This window comes from Talpa europaea (genome assembly GCF_964194135.1).
Source record: "Talpa europaea genome assembly, chromosome: 8".
In the NCBI taxonomy this organism is placed as follows: domain Eukaryota; kingdom Metazoa; phylum Chordata; class Mammalia; order Eulipotyphla; family Talpidae; genus Talpa; species Talpa europaea.
Window position 1 is genome coordinate 23,053,166 of NC_140075.1, and position 18,196 is coordinate 23,071,361.

General features: G+C 62.4%; 1 protein-coding gene across 1 annotated transcript in view; it reads left to right on the forward strand.

Moving 5' to 3' along the window:
• The window catches only part of CSPG4 (chondroitin sulfate proteoglycan 4), a gene marked incomplete at both ends in the record, with an annotated part of 33,239 nt that extends 17,506 nt beyond the window's left edge, over positions 1-15,733 (forward strand). Inside the window, 9 exons of the mRNA XM_084240352.1 lie at positions 1,013-1,176; positions 2,539-6,075; positions 7,211-7,693; positions 8,034-8,210; positions 9,701-9,899; positions 9,979-10,113; positions 10,225-10,391; positions 13,417-13,600; positions 13,899-15,733. Of these exons, the coding sequence (XP_084096478.1) occupies positions 1,013-1,176; positions 2,539-6,075; positions 7,211-7,693; positions 8,034-8,210; positions 9,701-9,899; positions 9,979-10,113; positions 10,225-10,391; positions 13,417-13,600; positions 13,899-15,733 (6,881 nt within the window). The remainder of the gene's footprint in view (positions 1-1,012; positions 1,177-2,538; positions 6,076-7,210; positions 7,694-8,033; positions 8,211-9,700; positions 9,900-9,978; positions 10,114-10,224; positions 10,392-13,416; positions 13,601-13,898) is intronic.
• Positions 15,734-18,196: the final 2,463 nt, after the last annotated feature.

Consider the following 18,196-nt stretch of genomic DNA (forward strand, 5'->3'; position numbering starts at 1 on the left):
AACATCTGGGAGCAGACTAAAAGTTAGATTTGGCCTTAATCTCAGCAAAAGAATAGATCAGAAATCATGGCAGCAGTTTGGAGGTCAAGGGAGGCTAATGAAGGGAAACTGGAGGGAGAAGCAACTTACAAAGAGGTGTCCCAGTATGGGACCAAGAGGCCCTGAGGCGTGACAGCTAGCCCTGGGACACTCCAGGTGTGCCCTGTTGCCTCCGCCTGCACAGCAGCCCCGCAGCCCTCCCAGGCCCTGCCGTCAGCCTCAGACCCAGGTTTGGAGAAGTCAGCTGTTGTCATTCCTGTCTCCCTGGTCGTGGTAGAAACAATGAACTGGATCTGACTGCTCACCAGGGACCATTAGTAGTTCCACAACCAGAAGCGATCTGGGCGATAGAGGAAGCTTTGACCCATTTTGGGTCCGGCACTGCACGTGGTCTGCATCTGGCCTCAGATGTACTTTGCTCATCAGTGGACTCAGGCCCATCAGCTGCTGTCCCCACCCCAAAAGAGAGCTGGGGGCCCATCCCTAGAGGGAAGTGATATGGGTGGGCTGCCTGTCTTAGCATCACCACCAGACTCCAACCATGGCCGCAGCCAAGCCCATGGAGGTGGAGCATAGATGGAGAGTGTGGCTCAGGAGTCAGAGTGTGGAGGCACTTAAGAAATTTGAGTGGGGAATCTATTCCAGGTTCCCCGGAACTTAATCTCTCACTGATCAACACAGATTGCTTTCCCTTTGGCCAGACCCAAGATGGAGAGTCCTCTGGGGTGCAGAGAAGGAGGTCCCTGGAAACTCCTCCAAGGAGGAGACCTGGATTGCTTGAAATTTCTGAGTCTGGTTCCTTCAGAATGAAGGTCTAGGCTGGACACAAGATGAGGCCGTGCCTTCTGGTTCCAGGCCCAAGCAATGCCACATAGGAGTGCCCCTCCCCGCATCCCCCGTCCACTCTGCACACCTGCCCTCCTCCTGACAAGAGTATGAGCCTTGACCACGCCCGCCTCCCTCTCCCACACAGCCTCTTTCTTCGGTGAGAATCACCTCGAGGTGCCTGTGGTGACGACTCTGCGTGACATAGACCTACAACTGCAGTTCTCCACACCCCAGTCAGAAGCTCTGCTTCTCCTGGCTGCAGGCGCTGCTGACCACCTCCTCCTGCAACTCTACTCTGGACGCCTGCAGGTCAGTGTCATCTCCCTGCTAGGCTCCTGGGGATCTTGAGCTCTCTACTGTGAATGGACAGCATCACCCCAGAAGAAATGACCCCTGTTGAGCTGGCTCGGCCCTCCTGCTCTCCAGCCTCACTGCTCACTGCTGCCCCGACTGGCCTCTGCGCTAACCACCCTGGCAGTATTCCGTTCCCAGCTGCCGGGTGGCCTCGTGTTGCCCTCGATGCGCCCTCTGCTAGGGCCTTACCCTTCCCCTGCACCTGCCTAACCCCAGCCTTTCCTTGAAGTCTCCGTGTAGACATCCCTTCCTCCGGGAGGCACCCTATGGCTCTCACCTGAGCTAGATCCCCTCTTCTGAGCACTCAGCAACCCCTGTGCGTCCTGTGGACTGTGCATTGCGTCAACCCACCTGTGGCATTGTGGACGCCGGTAGCAACCAGCCCAGCCACAGCTTTCTCATCTTCTGTTCCATCCTTCAAGTCACCACAAGATTTATTAGCTAGGAGTCTTTAGGATTTCTCTTGAGGCTTTCCCCTACCCATAAGTAATCTGAGAACCCAAAGTCTTAGCCCAAACTTGAGGGAGCATCTGCTTCCGCAGCCCAGTCTGGAGAGACTTGGTCATCCATCAGTTCAGCTGCTGCGGCCATTGCTGCTCACTGCCACTAGGTGTCGCTATTGAACCTGGCCTGGTACCACCTGGCGCTGGTGCGCTTCTGTTCTGCAGGGTACGGAGATGCCACACCCCTCCAGGGGTGCTTCAGACACGGACTCCCAAGGTCTCTGTTCCTTCTGCTCTGTTCTTTCAGTTCCCGCACTCCGCCACCATCCATTCTACCAACTGCCTGTGGGAGACTTGCCCCCAGACCAGCTCCAGCGACAATGTCATGGAGACAGGACCATGTCCTTCTCTCCCCAAATCAGGACTATGCCCTCAAAACACCGAGTGCCTAATTGTGTTCCCCATCTTAAACAGGGAGTCTCCCCACCCCAGGGTGTGGGGAGACTCTTAAGGGGATTCCCAGTTGCCTGTTATTCCACAGGTGGAATCTTCTGGATTTCAAAGTGATTTTTCTGGCACCTCTCGCCAAGCGAAAGAGGGGAAGAATAAAAAAATTCAGGTTGAATAAGTAGGAAATTATGTCATTTCTTTGCGAGCCGGGACCACATCTGGCTCACGGAGGTCCCCAGAGCCTGGCACGTGTTTGGGGGATGAATAAGGACGTGGAGTAGAGAGAGGGGCGGCCTGAGAAGCACTTGTCCTAGCCCCCCCCCCCCATTCTGGGGGCCCCCTGTTGAGAAGACCCACTGTGCTATACAGGGATAGTGGCAGAGTCAAGGTGCTGCCCCTCACCCCCATTTCTGTCTCTCCTCAGGCCAGACTTTTCCTAGGCCAGCAGGAGCTGAAGCTGCAGACTCCAGCAGAGAGGCTGCTGAGTGACACCGCCCTGCACACGGTGGGGCTCACTGTGTCCGACAGCTGGGCCTTGCTGTCTGTCGATGGGCTCCTGAACGCCTCCGCCCCAGTTCCGGCAGCCCCCTTGGAGATCCCCTATGGAATCTTCGTGGGAGGCACAGGGAGCCTTGCCCTGCCCTACCTGAGGGGAACCAGTCGCCCCCTTAGGGGCTGCATCCATGCTGCCACCCTCAACGGCCACAACCTCCTCCGGCCGCTGACCCCTGACGTGCAGGAGGGCTGTGCCCAGGAGTTTTCTGCGGGTGACGATGTGGCTCTGGGTTTCTCCGGGCCCCGCTCGCTGGCTGCCTTCCCTGCCTGGGGCACTCGGGACGAAGGCACCCTGGAGTTTACACTGACCACGTGGAGCCGCCAGGCACCCTTGGCCTTCCAGGCAGGGGGCCGCCATGGCGACTTTATCTATGTGGACATATTTGAGGGCCACCTGCGGGCGGTGGTGGAGAAGGGCCAAGGCACCGTGTTGCTCCACAACAGCGTGCCTGTGGCCGACGGGCAGCCGCATGAGGTCAGCGTCCACGTGGACACTCACCGACTAGAAATCTCCGTGGACCAGTACCCCACGCGTACGTCCAACCGTGGCGTCCTCAGCTACCTGGAGCCCCGTGGCAGTCTCCTCCTTGGGGGACTGGATGCTGAGTCGTCTCGCCACCTCCAGGAGCACCGCCTGGGCCTGGCACCAGGAGCCGTCAACGTCTCCCTGCAGGGCTGCATGGAGGACCTCATTGTCAATGGGCAGAGACGGGGGCTCCAGGAGGCCTTGCTGACCCGCGACATGGCTGCCGGCTGCAGTCTGGAGGAAGAAGAGTATGAGGAGGATGCCTATGGCCACTACGAAGCTTTCTCCACCCTGGCACCTGAGGCGTGGCCAGCCATGGAGCTGCCTGAGCCCTGTGTGCCAGAGCCAGGGCTGCCTCCCATCTTTACCAATTTCACCCAACTGCTGACCATCAGCCCACTGGTGGTGGCCGAGGGGGGCACGGCGTGGCTTGAGGGGCGGCACGTGCAGCCCACACTGGACCTGAGCGAGGCCGAGCTGCGCAAGTCGCAGGTGCTGTTCAGCGTGAGCCGCGGGGCCCGCCACGGCGAGCTAGAGCTGGACATCCCGGGTGCCCAGGCGCGGAAAATGTTCACGCTCCTGGACGTGGTGAACCGCAAGGTTCGCTTTGTCCACGATGGCTCCGAGGACACCTCCGACCAGCTGGTGCTGGAGGTGTCAGTGACCGCTCGGGGGCCCGTGCCCGCCTGCCTGCGGAGGGGTCAAACGTACCTCCTGCCCGTGCAGATAAAGCCCGTCAATGACCCACCCCGCGTCATCTTCCCGCACGGCAGCCTCATGGTCATCCTCGAGCACACACAGAAACCGCTGGGGCCTGAGGTTTTCCAGGCCTATGACCCCGACTCCGCCTGTGAGGGTCTCACCTTCCAGCTGCTGGGGGCCCCTGCCAGCCTCCCCCTGCAGCGCCAGGACCAGCCCGGGGTGCCAGTGACCCAGTTCTCCTGCCTGGAGCTGGAGGCGGGAAACCTCGTGTATGTCCACAGCGGTGGGCCCACCCAGGACCTGATGTTCCGGGTCAGCGACGGGCTGCAGGCCAGCCCCTCGGCTACGCTGAGGGTGGTGGCCGTCCGGCCAGCCATTCGCATTCGTCACAACACAGGATTGCGCCTGGCTCAGGGCTCGGCGGCCCCCATCCTGCCGGCCAACCTGTCGGTGGAGACCAACGCCGTGGGGCAGGACGTGAGCGTGCTCTTCCGAGTCGCCCGGGCCCTGCGGTTCGGGGAACTGCAGAAACAGGGGGCTGGGGGTGTGGAGGGCACCGAGTGGCGGGCCACACAGGCCTTCCACCAGCGGGATGTGGAGCAGGGCCGTGTGAGGTACCTGAGCACCGACCCGCAGCACCGTGCGGAGGACGCAGTGGAGGACCTGGTCCTGGAGGTGCAGGTGGGCCAGGAGACCCTGAGCAACTTGTCCTTCCCTGTGACGGTGCAGAGAGCCATGGTGAGGCTGCTTCGGCTGGAGCCATTGCACGCTCAGAACACCCAGCCAGAGGCCCTCACCACAGCCCACCTGGAGGCCGTCCTGGAGGAGGCTGGTCCGAGCCCCACCACCTTCCACTATGAGGTGGTCCAGGCCCCCAAGAAGGGTAACCTGAGGCTGCAGGGCACACGACTGTCAGACGGTCAGGGCTTTACCCAGGATGACCTGCAGGCGGGGCGGGTGACCTACGGAGCTGCAGCCCAAGCTTCAGAGGCCATGGAGGACACCTTCCGCTTCCGTGTCACTGCTCCGCCGCACTTTTCCCCGCTCTACACCTTCCACATCCACATCGGCGGCGACCCGGATGCACCTGTCCTCACCAACGTCCTCCTCACCGTGCCCGAGGGCGGCGAGGGTGTTCTCTCAGCCGACCACCTCTTTGTCAAGAGTCTCAACAGTGCCAGCTACCTCTACGAAGTCATGGAGCAGCCCCGCCATGGGAGGCTGGCCTGGCGGGGGCCACGGGACCAATCCTCCGTGGTGACGGCCTTCAGCAACGACGACCTGTTGCACCGCCGGCTGGTCTACCAGCACGACAACTCGGAGACCACCGAAGACGACATCCCATTTGTGGCCACACGCCAAGGTGAGGGCAGTGGTGGCATGGCCTGGGAGGAGGTGCGCGGGGTCTTCCGGGTGGCCATCCAGCCCGTGAATGACCACGCACCCGTGCAGACCATCAGTCGAGTCTTCCACGTGGCACGGGGCGGGCGGCGGCTGCTCACAACCGACGACGTGGCCTTCAGCGACGCCGACTCAGGCTTTGCCGACGCTCAGCTAGTGCTGACCCGCAAGGACCTCCTCTTCGGCAGCATCGTGGCTGCGGAGGAGCCCACGCGGCCCATCTACCGCTTCACCCAGGAGGACCTCAGGAAGAAGCGGGTCCTATTTGTGCACTCGGGAGCCGACCGAGGCTGGATCCAGCTGCAGGTCTCCGACGGGCAGCACCAGGCCACCGCCCTGCTCGAAGTGCAGGCTTCAGAGCCCTACCTCCGCGTGGCCAACGGCTCCAGCCTCGTGGTTCCTCAGGGAGGCCAGGGCGCCATCGACGCCGCAGTGCTCCCTCTAGACACCAACCTGGACATCCGCAGTGGGGACGAAGTCCGCTACCAGGTCACAGGCGGCCCACGCTGGGGGCAGCTCCTCCGGTCCGGCCAGCCCACCGCAGCCTTCTCCCAGCAGGACCTGCTGGACGGGGCTGTTCTCTACAGCCACAATGGCAGCCTCAGCCCCAGGGACACCCTGACCTTCTCTGTGGAGGCGGGGCCCGTGCACACAGACACCACCCTCCAGGTGACCATTGCCCTGGCAGGGCCACTGGCACCCCTGTACCTGGCCCAGCACAAGAAGATCTATGTCTTCCAGGGGGAGGCGGCCGAGATCCGTAGCGACCAGCTACAGGTAGGAGGGTGTCCGTGGTGTCTCCAGGGCTGGCTGTGGGTGTGTGCTTGAGCGTTTGTGTATTGTGTAACCAAGGGTTTCCAGGGAATTTGATGTGCTGGAGTGTGATGAGCTGCCTGTGAGTTGTGCATGCCTCCACATGCCACGGGCATACGTGTACATGCTGTGTCTAGCTGCGCAGAATCCTGGGCCCCCCCCGAATCTCTGAAGTACAGCCTGAGGCTTTGGCTTCTGATACAAGTTCTCGGGAGGGTTGTCATAGGTACCAGCTGAGAGGACTGCTGGTTGGTGCAGACCTGGCTGCACCTCAGGTTCCCTGTTCTTAGCTCTTCTCATGAACCCCAGGCAACGGCTCAGGGAGGGGGCCCTGAACAGCCTCACAGAGCAACCACTGGCCAAGCAGGCAGGCCTGCCCACTGACTCACTGTGCAGCCTCAAGCCAGTCCCTTGCCCTCTCTGGGCCTTATCGCTGCATTATCAATGTCTGATCCCCTCGTGGTTCTGACTGTCTAGACTTTGGGGAAGACTATGACTAAACATGGGTGACGTCAGGAAAGCTCTGCCCTAACTTGGCCTAGGCTTCGTCTAAGGTTGCAGTAGCAGAGCATGGCGGGGCGGTAGTCTAGGCAGAGAGAGCAGGCCAGGCCAAGGTGCGGAGTCAGGAATGTGAGTTTGAGGGGGGAAATATCTTCTGTGGCTTGACCATTAAGTGAGGGAGCCGCCGCTGGGGGCTCTGAGGCGGAACCCGGTCTGCAGGCGCCACTGGGCCGCAGAGTAGGCGTCTGTGCCTGTAAGACGGGGGAGCCCCCTCTGGCGGTGAGGAGCGGCACAGCGGGGCGGGGGGCAGCCTGCGTGTGCGCGTGTTCCATGTGTGTCTTTGTCCGCACATCTGTGTGTGGTGAGCGCGTACGCCTGACGCTGAGTGAGGGTGCGTGATTGCGTGCCCCTCTGAGGACGTGTGCTCAGACTGCAGGACCACGTGACTGTGTGTGTGTGAACAGCGTGAGCGATGGCTTCTCCTGGGCTCCCTGTGGGAAAATGTGTGGGACATAGGATGAGCCTGGTCTGGTCACTAAGGGGCCGTGACGGCCTCCTTCTGTGGCCCCCAGTGAGTCCCGGTGACCTTGTTAACCAGGCAGCCCAGGAGGCGGTGGCCCCAGCGGACATTGTGTTCTCGGTGAAGACCCCCCCGCGCGCCGGGTACCTGGTGATGCTGTCTCACGGGGCCTCTATGGCCGAACCGCCCAGCCTGGACCCCGTGCAGAGCTTCTCTCAGGAGGCAGTGGACGCAGGCAGGGTCCTATACCTGCATTCCCGCCCGGAGGCCTGGAGCGATGCCTTCTCCTTGGACGCGGCCTCGGGCCTGGGGGCCCCCCTGGAGGGCATCCGTGTGGAGCTGGAGGTGCTGCCTGCTGCCATCCCACTGGAAACACAGAACTTCAGCGTCCCCGAGGGCGGTGCCCACACCCTGGGCCCGCCGCTGCTCCGCGTCACGGGGCCCTACTTCCCCACGCTGCCCGGCCTCGACCTGCAGGTGCTAGAGCCCCCCCAGCACGGGGCCCTGCAGAGGAAGGAAGGCCCTCAAGACCGCACGCTCAGCGCCTTCTCCTGGAGCGAGGTACAGCTGTCAGGGAGGCCCGGGACAGCCAGCTCTGGGGGGAGCGTGGGGGAGCCCTGGGGACTCCCAGTTGGCGCATGGACTGAGGGGAGGCGGGGAGCCCATATTTATGGAGCGCCTCTGCTTTATATGCCTTAACTCTTTCCTTCCTCACGGGGGGATAGCAATGATTGGTCCCTCTCCTCTCCGTCACTCCTTCACTCTACAGGAAATGATTGTCCCCTCTCCCACCTCTGGAAGCAGGCTCCAAAGGAGTCTCTCCCCCACGCCCAAAGGCAGGTTTGAAGGGTGCTAGCCTGCGACTCAGAGCAGGCCTGACCCCCGCCCCCGGCCCCCACAGGTGGAACAGCAGCTGATCCAATACGTGCATGATGGCAGTGAGACTCTGACGGACCGCTTCGTCCTCGTGGCCAACGCCTCTGAGATGGACCGCCAGAGCCGGCCCGTGACCTTCAGTGTCACCATCCTGCCCGTCAACGACCAGCCCCCCATCCTCACCACAAACACTGGCCTGCAGGTGAGAGCATTCTGGGACCACCTCCCACCCGCCCTCCCAGAGAGAGGCCTGGACTTAGTTCCTCCTCTGGAGAAGGCGCCACTGCCACATGCCTGGCTGGGTTGTCAGGGAGAAGCGCTGCAAGCAGCGCACTGGCGGGAGGCTTTGTTACTGCACCTTGTCAGTACAGGAGGCAGCTTGGCCCGCTGCTCCCTGACCCGCCTTTCAGCAGGAGACTTTTCTGTGACTCTGGACCAGAACTCCTAAGGAAAGTTCTTTGGAGTCCGTAGGGGTAGACTCCTGGTGGGATCAGTTAACCTCCCACTTCTACCCCTGCAAGTGAAGGCCACAGTTTGGCTCTCCAAGTCACTGCCCCTTACACAGCACAGAGGTGGAAGCTGAGCACAAACAGGTGACCTGTAGTTTCTGGTAGAACAGAAGGGAGGTGGCTTTGGGCCCTACAGCACAATAGCCTGGGCAGGGCCCTGAATGGTGCATCTGGGGTGTGCACTCTGTGCCAGCAGGAGCTGCAGTGAGCTTTGGCTCAGGCTTTCTGTAACTTGGGGTATAGGGCATCTTTGGGGGCATCAGTAATGCCCATGGGGAGCACCTGGTGGGTGTCATACAGGCTCCAGATGCAATGGGCCCACGGGTAGGTGAGGCTGCGTGTCAGCTCAGCCAGCAGGGGGAGCTGTCTGCTGGGTTTTGCCAAAAACAGCTCCAAGGCCGCCGTCCCAGTACATGCATGCACTGCGGCCCTCCAGAGTTCTGCCAGGGTCAGCCCAGGACCTGAGAAGGGAGCCAGGGAATCCTAGGGAGTCAGCTTTCAGGGTATGGGAACCCCTCCCAATGCTACCACAAGTTACTGACCCAGGAAGCCTAGTATCAGAACCCCAGAAATGGGATCCTGCCCTGGTGGCAGGTGGGAGGCATGAGGGGGGGTCCCCTTCACTCTGAGCATGTGGAGGTGCTAGCCATACCCAGGCACTCCTCACCCACCTGCTGGGGGTCGTGACTGCCCTGGAAACACCTGAATCCTCGCCCCAAACCCTCCAGAGACGGCGGCAGCTCAGCCTCCCCGGCTCTCCCTCACCTAGAAGGGGAACCCTGGCCTCCAGGACTCACCATTCCCACAATGTGCCCGGTCCCTGCCCAATCTCACCACGAGGGGGGGGACCAAGCCAGAGTAAGCAGCACATCTGTTAGGGCTGGGGCTCCCTTGGGGGGCAGTGAGAACTTGGTGAGGGTAAGTGTTGGGACTTCCTGAGGGGACTCGAACTGGCTGAGAAGGACAAGGAGATTAGGGCAGATGGAGAACAGGGAGGCAGAGGGACCTGGGGATCAGGAAATGTGATGGGCTGAAGAGCCTTTTGTGCAGGGACCCAGGATGGCCCAGGCCTCATGCCAGCTGAGGGCTGAGCTTCCGTGTGCTGGACGCCTCCCCAGGGACAGGGAGGAAAGAGGTGGGTAAATTTCATGGGGACAGAACCTTCACAGGCCTGTGTCCCCAGATGTGGGAGGGGACCACTGTGCCCATCCCTCCGGAGGCCCTTAGGGGCACAGACAGCGACTCGGGGCCCAAAGACCTGGTCTACACCCTGGAGCAGCCCAGCAACGGACGGGTGGTACTACGGCCGTCACCAAACACCGAGGTCCGAAGCTTCACACAGGCCCAGCTGGACAGTGGACTCGTGCTGTTCTCACACAAAGGTGGGTGCCAGGAGGGAAGATGCCAGCGGCGGGGGCACTGGCCAGGGCCAGTGAGGCCCAACCTCACCTCTGCCCGCAGGAGCCCTGGACGGAGGCTTCCGCTTTGGTCTCTCTGACGGCGAGCACACTTCCCCTGGACACTTCTTCCGAGTGACGGCGCAGAAGCAGCTACTCCTCTCTCTGGAGGGCAGCCGGACGCTCACTGTCTGCCCAGGTAGGTGTGCCGGGAGCGGGCGGACCTGTGGGCTGGTGGCCCCGAGCATCAGGCAGCCACACAGGCCACATCCTGGCTCCTGGTCTGACAGACCCTCTCGGCCTCCCACAGGCTCCATCCAGCAGCTTAGCAGCCAGAGCCTGAGAGCCAGCTCCAGCGCAGGCACCGACCCTGGCCACCTGCTCTACCACGTGCTGCGGGGCCCCCAGCTGGGCCGCCTGTTGCACACTCAGCACAGCAACACTGGGGAGGCCCTGGTGAACTTCACTCAGGCCGAGGTAAGGACTCACACACAGCCCCCCTGCGCCTCAGTGGCCCTCTCTGCCTGGGGCACATGTGTGGTCACAGGCACCAGCTCCAGCAGCAGTAGACACTCCCTGGCCCACCATGGTCCAGGCCCTGGGTGCCTTGCCCCCCAGAATCCATCAAGCTGGGTTGAGGAAATGAAGCAGGATGGGGAGAGGTCAGGGCTGCAGGGCCTCGGAACAGGGACTGGGTCCTGGACTTGGCTTCCAGAGAGAAGCTCCCATTAGGCCACAGGGCTGGAAAGGGTATGCCAGCAGTTGGCGTGGTCCTCAGTTCAGGGGAATGGCGTTTGAAATGAAGGCAGCTGTTGGGCCTGTAGGCAGAGGTACAAGCCTAGGGCTCAAGTCAGAGGCCAGTCAACCACAGAAGAGGAGGCAGGAAGCAGCTGAGTCGGTGGGGCTGGGAGAGGAGCTGCCACCCACCCATCCCGCAGATCAGGCCGTCCCTGTCCCAGCGCACAGGAGGCCCCTGGGGAAAACTAGCGTGCTCAGCATGCAGGCGCTGACCACTAGCCCGCAGAAACCGCAGGGCTCTGCGCTGACTGCCGGGAGTCCGCAGCCATCACTTAAGTTAATACTCCTTTTAAGTCAGTTGTCCCCAAAGGCAGAGCAGGCAGGGGGAGCCTTCAGGGCCTTGAGAAGCAGGTGGCTTGAGCAAGGGTGGGGACACGTCTAGGGTCTCCCAGCCATACTCCCTGACCTGGGTTCTCTGTTCCTTGGAGCCCCGGTGTCCTGCCTCTCCCCACAATGGAGCACTGAGTAGGAGGCAGCTGCGGCCGCTATGTGCCCTAAGTCCCTGGGTGTCCTGTCCTTGGATGCCCAGGAAAGGGCAGGATACAGGGCCCTGCCCAACCCCCTCTACTCCCCCAAAGGACTAGACTGAATGGCCACCGGGGGCCAGGCTGGCAGTGCCACCTTGGGAGGTTGGGAAGCAGCTGGGGCAGAGGTACCACTCTCCCCTGCACTCTTCCACCAGACTCCAAAATGGGTGAGGTGGGCATCAGACATCCCGTTCTGTGGTTTAGGAAGCAGAGCCTCCCAGGGGCGAGGTGACTGTTGAGTCACACGGCCCGTAAGAGGCAATGCTCTCTCCGTAGGCCACTGCTCCCCCCAGAGCCCAGAGCCCCCAGCACCCACACCTCACCTGCGTTGGCCTCCCTCTCCACCAGCCCCCTCCCACCCAAGGATGCTGTGTGCCGGGCAGTCAGCCCTGCCTTTCTCCCAATCCCCGATCCCGCCCTGCCCCTCTTCAGCCTGGCCAGAGCTACAGCTGGCAGTCCACCTGGCCCGCATGTGTTTTATACATGCGGCGCATTTAGTATTTTTAGATGGACAATATCTAACCTTTGGAGATGTCACCAAAAAGGAAATAAACACAATACCCATTTTCTTAAAAGGCCTATGTCACTCTTATTGCAATGACTTGTTAGGATTGAGCAGACTGAGCCCTGCTCCCCATTTAGACCTGTGTGATCCCCCTTTGCATTGGGTGATCCCCCTTAGAAAGGTGGTGCTCCCCTATGGACCTCTGACGAGCCCCCTTTGGAGGGGGCCATGCTCCCCAGTTCACCACCGCCCACCTCTCTGGAGGCTGAGACCCTTCCGCCTGATTCTTTTTGCTATTGGACAAGTCCTGTTTTTCCGCTGAAGGAAAATATTTCCTGTGACTACTAAAGGGACACGGAAGGTAACCCAAGAGGACACAATGGGTAGAAGGGGAGGGGAGGGGGCCTTTCGCAGAGAAAGTGAGGTACTCCCTGGTGTTCAGCATGCACAAGCCCTGAAGCACAGGTGTGGCCAGAGCTAGGGCGATGGGGAAGGGCCTAGCGGGGCCCCAGCAGGGCTGCCATGGGACTTTGTGGCCACATGGCGGCCATCACGAGTGTGCATGAGGGCAGCACAACTTTCCTGATAGCTGTAAAACTCCCGCTGGCCCCTGGGTGAAGAGCACACTGAAGGGGAGGGCGAGGAGAGGCTGAGCTGCTGCGCAGCGGGTGGCCAGGGCCGTGACCCAGATCCAGGATGGCGGTGTGTGAGAGAAGGCAGCGGCCAGAGGGGACTCCGGGGCTTGGCCTGAGCCAGCGGAAGATACGGATGGCCTGGGATGGCCTGGCCGGGGGGCAGGGCCTGAGCCCGTCCGGGACACGCTGAGGTGGATATGTCCACTGGACAAGGCTCGAAGCTGCGGAGGAGGCGGGTGGGCATAGTGTGGAGCGCAGCAGAGGACAGTCAGGCGGTTGACACAAGTAGGGGCCTCCGCGCCGCTGGCGTTGGGCACGAGGGACGGTCAAGACACTGGGTAGAAGAGGAGGGAGCAGGAGGGTGTGAGGGGCACCCAGTGACGTAGGGAGAAGCCAGAGCACGGGACGGTGTGTTCGGGGAGGCAGGTGCATCAGATGCTGCAGAGCCGGTGGCAGCGCAAAGCCCACGAGGCTGTAACGTGGGGCCCTCGGTGGCCCTGACCACGGCAGGAACCAAAGCCTGGGTGTGGGGAGCGTAGACTCTTCTCTTGGGTTTTGCTGCACAGAAGAGCAAAGGGTGGGAGCAGCAAAAGTGGGTGGAAAAGATGAAGACAAGAGTTTTTCCTTGAAGATGGAAAAATAGCATGGCCGCGTGTGGCTGGGGTGATCTTTTGGGGAAACATGGACCCAATAGGGAAAGGGCAGGAGATGGTGGACGCGGAGTCTCCCCGGGGCAGGAGGGGCAGGCGCTGGCAGAGAGGCAGGGCCTGCCGTGGAGGGCAGCGCAGGCGTGGCGAGGCTTTCCCCGCGGGCTCAGAGAGGAGACAGGCGGCCCAAGGTGGCAGCGCCGGGACGAGGCAAGAGCCCGTTCTTCGCTGCGCCGTGACTGCATGATGCGGCCCACGGAGCTGGCGGGTGAGTCAGGGGCGCCCAGAGGGAGCTGGCATTAGGGCCGCCAAAGACACCGCAGGGCCCAGCGCGGGTACTAGCCTGGGGGCAGGGCTGGGCACACCGCCCAACAATGCGCCCTCCCACAGGTGTATGCTGGGAATGTTCTGTATGAGCACGAGATGCCCGCTGAGCCCTTCTGGGAGACCCACGACGCCCTGGAACTCCGGCTGTCCTTACCCCCTGCTCCTGACGTCTCTGCCACCCTTGCCGTGACTGTGTCTTTTGAGGCTGCCTGTCCTCAGCGCCCCAGCCGCCTCTGGAAAAACCAAGGTGAGCAGCACAACAGGCTGGCAGCGTTGGGGCACGGGCACTGGGAGAGGCCCAGGCAGAAAGGGGGAGAAGACCAGTCTCTCAGAGGCTCCAGGACCCGGGAAGCCACAGGGAGGGTGAAAGGGGGGAGGCTGGGCATCAGAGATGGGGTACAGTCCTTGTCTTCCTGGGGTCCCGAGCCCATCTCAGGTACCCGGCCTGCCGGGGAAGCGCAGCCTTGCCTTAGGGCCCCTCGTCTGCGGGCGCCCTGCTCTTCCCTCACTGGGTGGGGCCTTCATATCGTGTGTCCCCACCCTAGGTCTCTGGGTCCCTGAGGGCCAGCGGGCTGAGATCACCGTGGGCGCCCTGGATGCCTCCAACCTGCTGGCCAGCGTTCCTGAGCCCCAGCGTGCAGAGCACGACGTGCTGTTCCAGATCACACAGTTCCCCACCCGGGGGCAGCTGCTGGTGTCCGAGGAGCCCCTCCATGCCGGGCGGCCCTACTTCCTACAGTCTGAGCTAACCGCAGGGCGGCTGGTGTATGTCCACAGTGGTGCGGGCACCCAGCAGGACAGCTTCCGCTTCCGTGCCCACCTCCAGGGTCCGGCAGGGGCCTCCGTGGCGGGGCCCCACACCTCAGAGGCCTTCACCATCACAGTGCGGGACGTGAACAAGCAGCCGCCTCAGCCCCAGGCCTCTGCCCCGCTCCGGCTCACCCGGGGTTCCCACACCCCTGTCACTCGAGCCCAGCTGAGTGTGGTGGACCCAGACTCAGCTCCCGGGGAAATTGAGTATGAGGTGCAGCGGGCGCCCCACAATGGATTCCTGAACCTGGCAGGGACCAGCCCGGGGCCCGTGACCCGCTTCACGCAGGCCGACGTGGATGCAGGCCGGCTGAGTTTCGTGGCCAACGGGAGCAGCGTGGCCGGCGTCTTTCAGCTGAGCGTGTCCGACGGGGCCAGTCCGCCCCTGCCCGTGTCCCTGGCGGTGGATGTCTTGCCGTCTGCGATTAAGGTAGAGCTGCAGGAGCCCCTAGAGGTGCCCCAAGCTTTAGGGCGCGCCTCACTGACCCGGCAGCAGCTCCACGTGGTCTCAGATCGAGAGGAGCCGGACACGGTGTACCGGCTCACGCAGGGGCCCCGGCACGGGCACCTCTTGGTGGGCGGCCAGCCCGCCGCAGCCTTCAGCCAGCTCCAGGTAGACAAGGGCGAGGTGGTCTTTGTCTTCACCAACTTCTCCTCCTCCCGCGACCACTTCCGCGTCCTGGCACTGGCCAGGGGTGTCAACGCGTCCGCCACAGTGAACGTCACCGTGAGGGCTCTGCTGCACGTGTGGGCAGGCGGACCATGGCCCCAGGGTGCCACCCTGCTCCTGGACCCCACCGTCCTCAGTGCGGGTGAGCTGGCCAACCGCACGGGCAGCGTGCCCCGGTTCCGGCTCCTGGCAGGACCCCGGCACGGCCGCGTGATCCGTGTGCCCCGGGCCGGGACGGAGCCCAGGAGTGGCCAGTCTGTGGAGCAGTTCACCCAGCAGGACCTAGAGGATAGAAGGCTGGGGCTGGAGGTGGGCCAACCAGAGGGCAAGGCCCCTGGCCCTGCCAGTGACAGTCTCACTCTGGAGCTGTGGGCGCAGGGCGTCCCCCCAGCTGTGGTCCTGCTGGACTTTGCCACCGAGCCTTACGATGCAGCCCAGCCCTACCACGTGGCCTTGCTCAGTCTCCCTCAGGCTGCTCGGACAGAGGCAGGGAAGCCAGAGGCAGGCACCCCCACACGCGAGCCGAGCCCAGCCACCCTCAGCCCCGTGCCCACCGTGGCCAGGGGCCGCTTCCTGGGCTTCCTAGAAGCCAACATGTTCAGCGTGATCATCCCCGTGTGCCTGGTCCTCCTGCTCCTGGCGCTCATCTTGCCCCTGCTCTTCTACCTCCGCAAGCGCAATAAGACAGGCAAGCACAATGTCCAGGTGCTGACCGCCAAGCCCCGCAACGGCCTGGCCAGCGACATGGAGACCTTCCGCAAGGTGGAACCGGGCCAGGCCATCCCACTCACGGCGGTGCCGGGCCAGGGGCTCCCGCCGGGGAGCCAGCCAGACCCAGAGTTGCTGCAGTTCTGCCGGACACCCAACCCTGCCCTCAAGAACGGCCAGTACTGGGTGTGAGACGTGGCCTGGGCCCTGATGTGGATCGGGCCGGGGGGCAGGCTTGCTCAGGCTCCAGGCCTGTTGCTGCCCTGACCTGGTTCCGTCTGAGCATCCCCAGAACAAGACAGAGCTGGAGACAGCAGGGCTGGGGGCACCAGGAGGACGTTCCAGGGGTCTCAGGGCCACGAGCAGCCTGGGACTCAGCCCCCTGCCTGGAGCCTGTTTGGGCTGACACAACCAGAATGACCTCCTAGATGGGACAGGACTCTGGGTCCTGGGTCTGTGACCTTGGGTAAGTCACACCTGACCCGAGTTGCAGAGAGGTCAAGGAGAAGGGAGGGACAGATGAGGACTCCTGGCTTTTCCACTGCAAGCCAGGCCTCCCCTTGTCGCTGTCCCAGAGTTGAGAGGAAAACTTTTTCCCTGACTTTTGGGGGAAATGGTATTCCCCAGAGCAGAGGGCAGAAAGAAAAAGGCCCTCCCCTCTCTAGAAGGCATAAGCCAGTAGAATAATATATTCAGGGTGAAGGTGGGTGGGGTGCTCTGGGGATGGGTTTATTTAAGGGGGGGTTGCAAAAAAGCTATTTAACAAGGTGCTGAGCTAGCCCAGGCTGAGGGAGCACCGGGGGGTGTGCAATGGAGGGCTTTGGGACGGAGGAGGGTCTGAGGGCAGTTTGTTCCCAAGGCCTCGCTTGGGTGGGCTGAGGGCCAGCCAGGCCATGTCTGCAGCCCCAGAGCAGGCTGGGCTGGGGACCCCGCAGGGCCGCGGGGGGTTCTCCTGAGAACTAGGGGCGGGCAGTTGGGGTGCTCGGCGCCACAGGGCCCGGATAAACGGTACTTCTGAGGTCCTGACAGCTGTGTATTGTTTGTCTGACTGCGCGCTGGGCTCTTGTCCACACTGGCCTGCACTCCCCTAGGGCGGGCCATTCCACCAGGCCTTAGTCAGTGGGTGGATGGAGGCAAGCGAGTGCTGAGTTCCTCCTCCTGGGGCCTTCAGATCTCCTCTGCCAGCCCCTCCCACCCACCCACCTCACCCCATTTGGGCAGGTAGGCCAGTCTGAGCCCTGTGTAGGGTGCCATCTGAGCCCTGTGGGTAGATCTGCTAGTCCCTATCTGAAATGAAACCAGGAGATGCCGTGTCCCCAGCTCTCAGATTCTTAGCCTGAGTTTTGACCCCCACTCTCTGCCCCTCTCCACCCCCCACTCCAGGGGGTGGGGCAGCATTAGGGCTCCCCGGGGATTTATGCATGCAAGTGTGCTGGTCCCTGGCCTTGCGGTGAGAGGATGAGGGTGCTCCTTCCCCAGGGCAAGGCGAGCAGGGTTCTGCAGAGCCCTGTGTGCAGCCCCAGTCTGTTGTCTGCTTGGAATCCAGGGTGCAGCATCTTCCTGAGGCCCTCTGAGTTGCTGAGGGGCCACCCGTCGCTCACCCTTTCCCTTTTGAGTCTCTCAGAGTTGGAGGCAATGGATATGGGCCCTGGAGAGCCCCAGACTGGAGGTGTTTGAGCTGGGGAAGGGGGCGCGCAGCCAGGTTGTGGGTAGAGAGCCCCAGCCAGCCTTTGGCCACTGCCCTGCTCTGGAGACTAGTCACCTCTTCCCTGTACCTCAGCATCTGTAACATCTAAACCAAAAACTAGGGCAAGAGGGGAGGTGCCCCCTGCCAACAATGCTGCCCCGGCCTATTCCCTCCCCTGACCCCCTCCCTCCTCAGCGTCCAGCCTCCTACCAGCTCCTCCTGCACTCCCCCAGCACTGGGCAGGCCACCTGGAACCCTGGTATATCAGTGCTGAAAGGTCCCTGAGGACCAAAGGGAGGCTGAAGATAAAAGGCTCGTCCAGAGATGCACCAGCAGGCTGTGCAGAGTAGAAAGACCCCTAAGGCCAACCTGCTGTGCTGGGCACCCTGAAAATCCAGCCCCCCAAGGCAGATGGCTGGGCCCACAGGCCCTGGCAGCTCTGACCCCAGCCCTCAGAGACCCACCTCTCCACACTGGGAGCTCCCAACCCTGGCCCCAGCTTCCTCTCATAAGCCTGGTCTTGGGCACCGCAGGCCAGCCTCCTCCAGGGGCCCTGCCAGGTGTCTCCAGGCCACTCCCCACACTCTGCCCTGCCTCCCAGAGCTCAGAGCTGGATCCTCAGGGCCCTGATATCTGGGGCCAGCTCCACCCAGGGTGACCAGTTTCCCTGGAAGTGTAAGCCTAGACGAGGGTGACAGACCCGCCAGGCAGGATCCGGCTCCATCTCAGATTTCCCCCAGAAGACTGACGCCACCCTCTCTGTTCACACAGAGGCTGCCCTGCCCCCAGTGAGCTGGCACCAGCTGACACAGCGCCGACTCCCTGGGTCTGTGCCGGACAGCGGACTGGCACCCGGGGCGTTGTGCAACAGCAACGCCAGGACCTGGCAGTGGGCCTTTCACAGACACACCAAAGCCGGGAGCCCATTCTAAAGCCGAGGGGGTCTCAATTTGTGCCAGTCCTGGCAG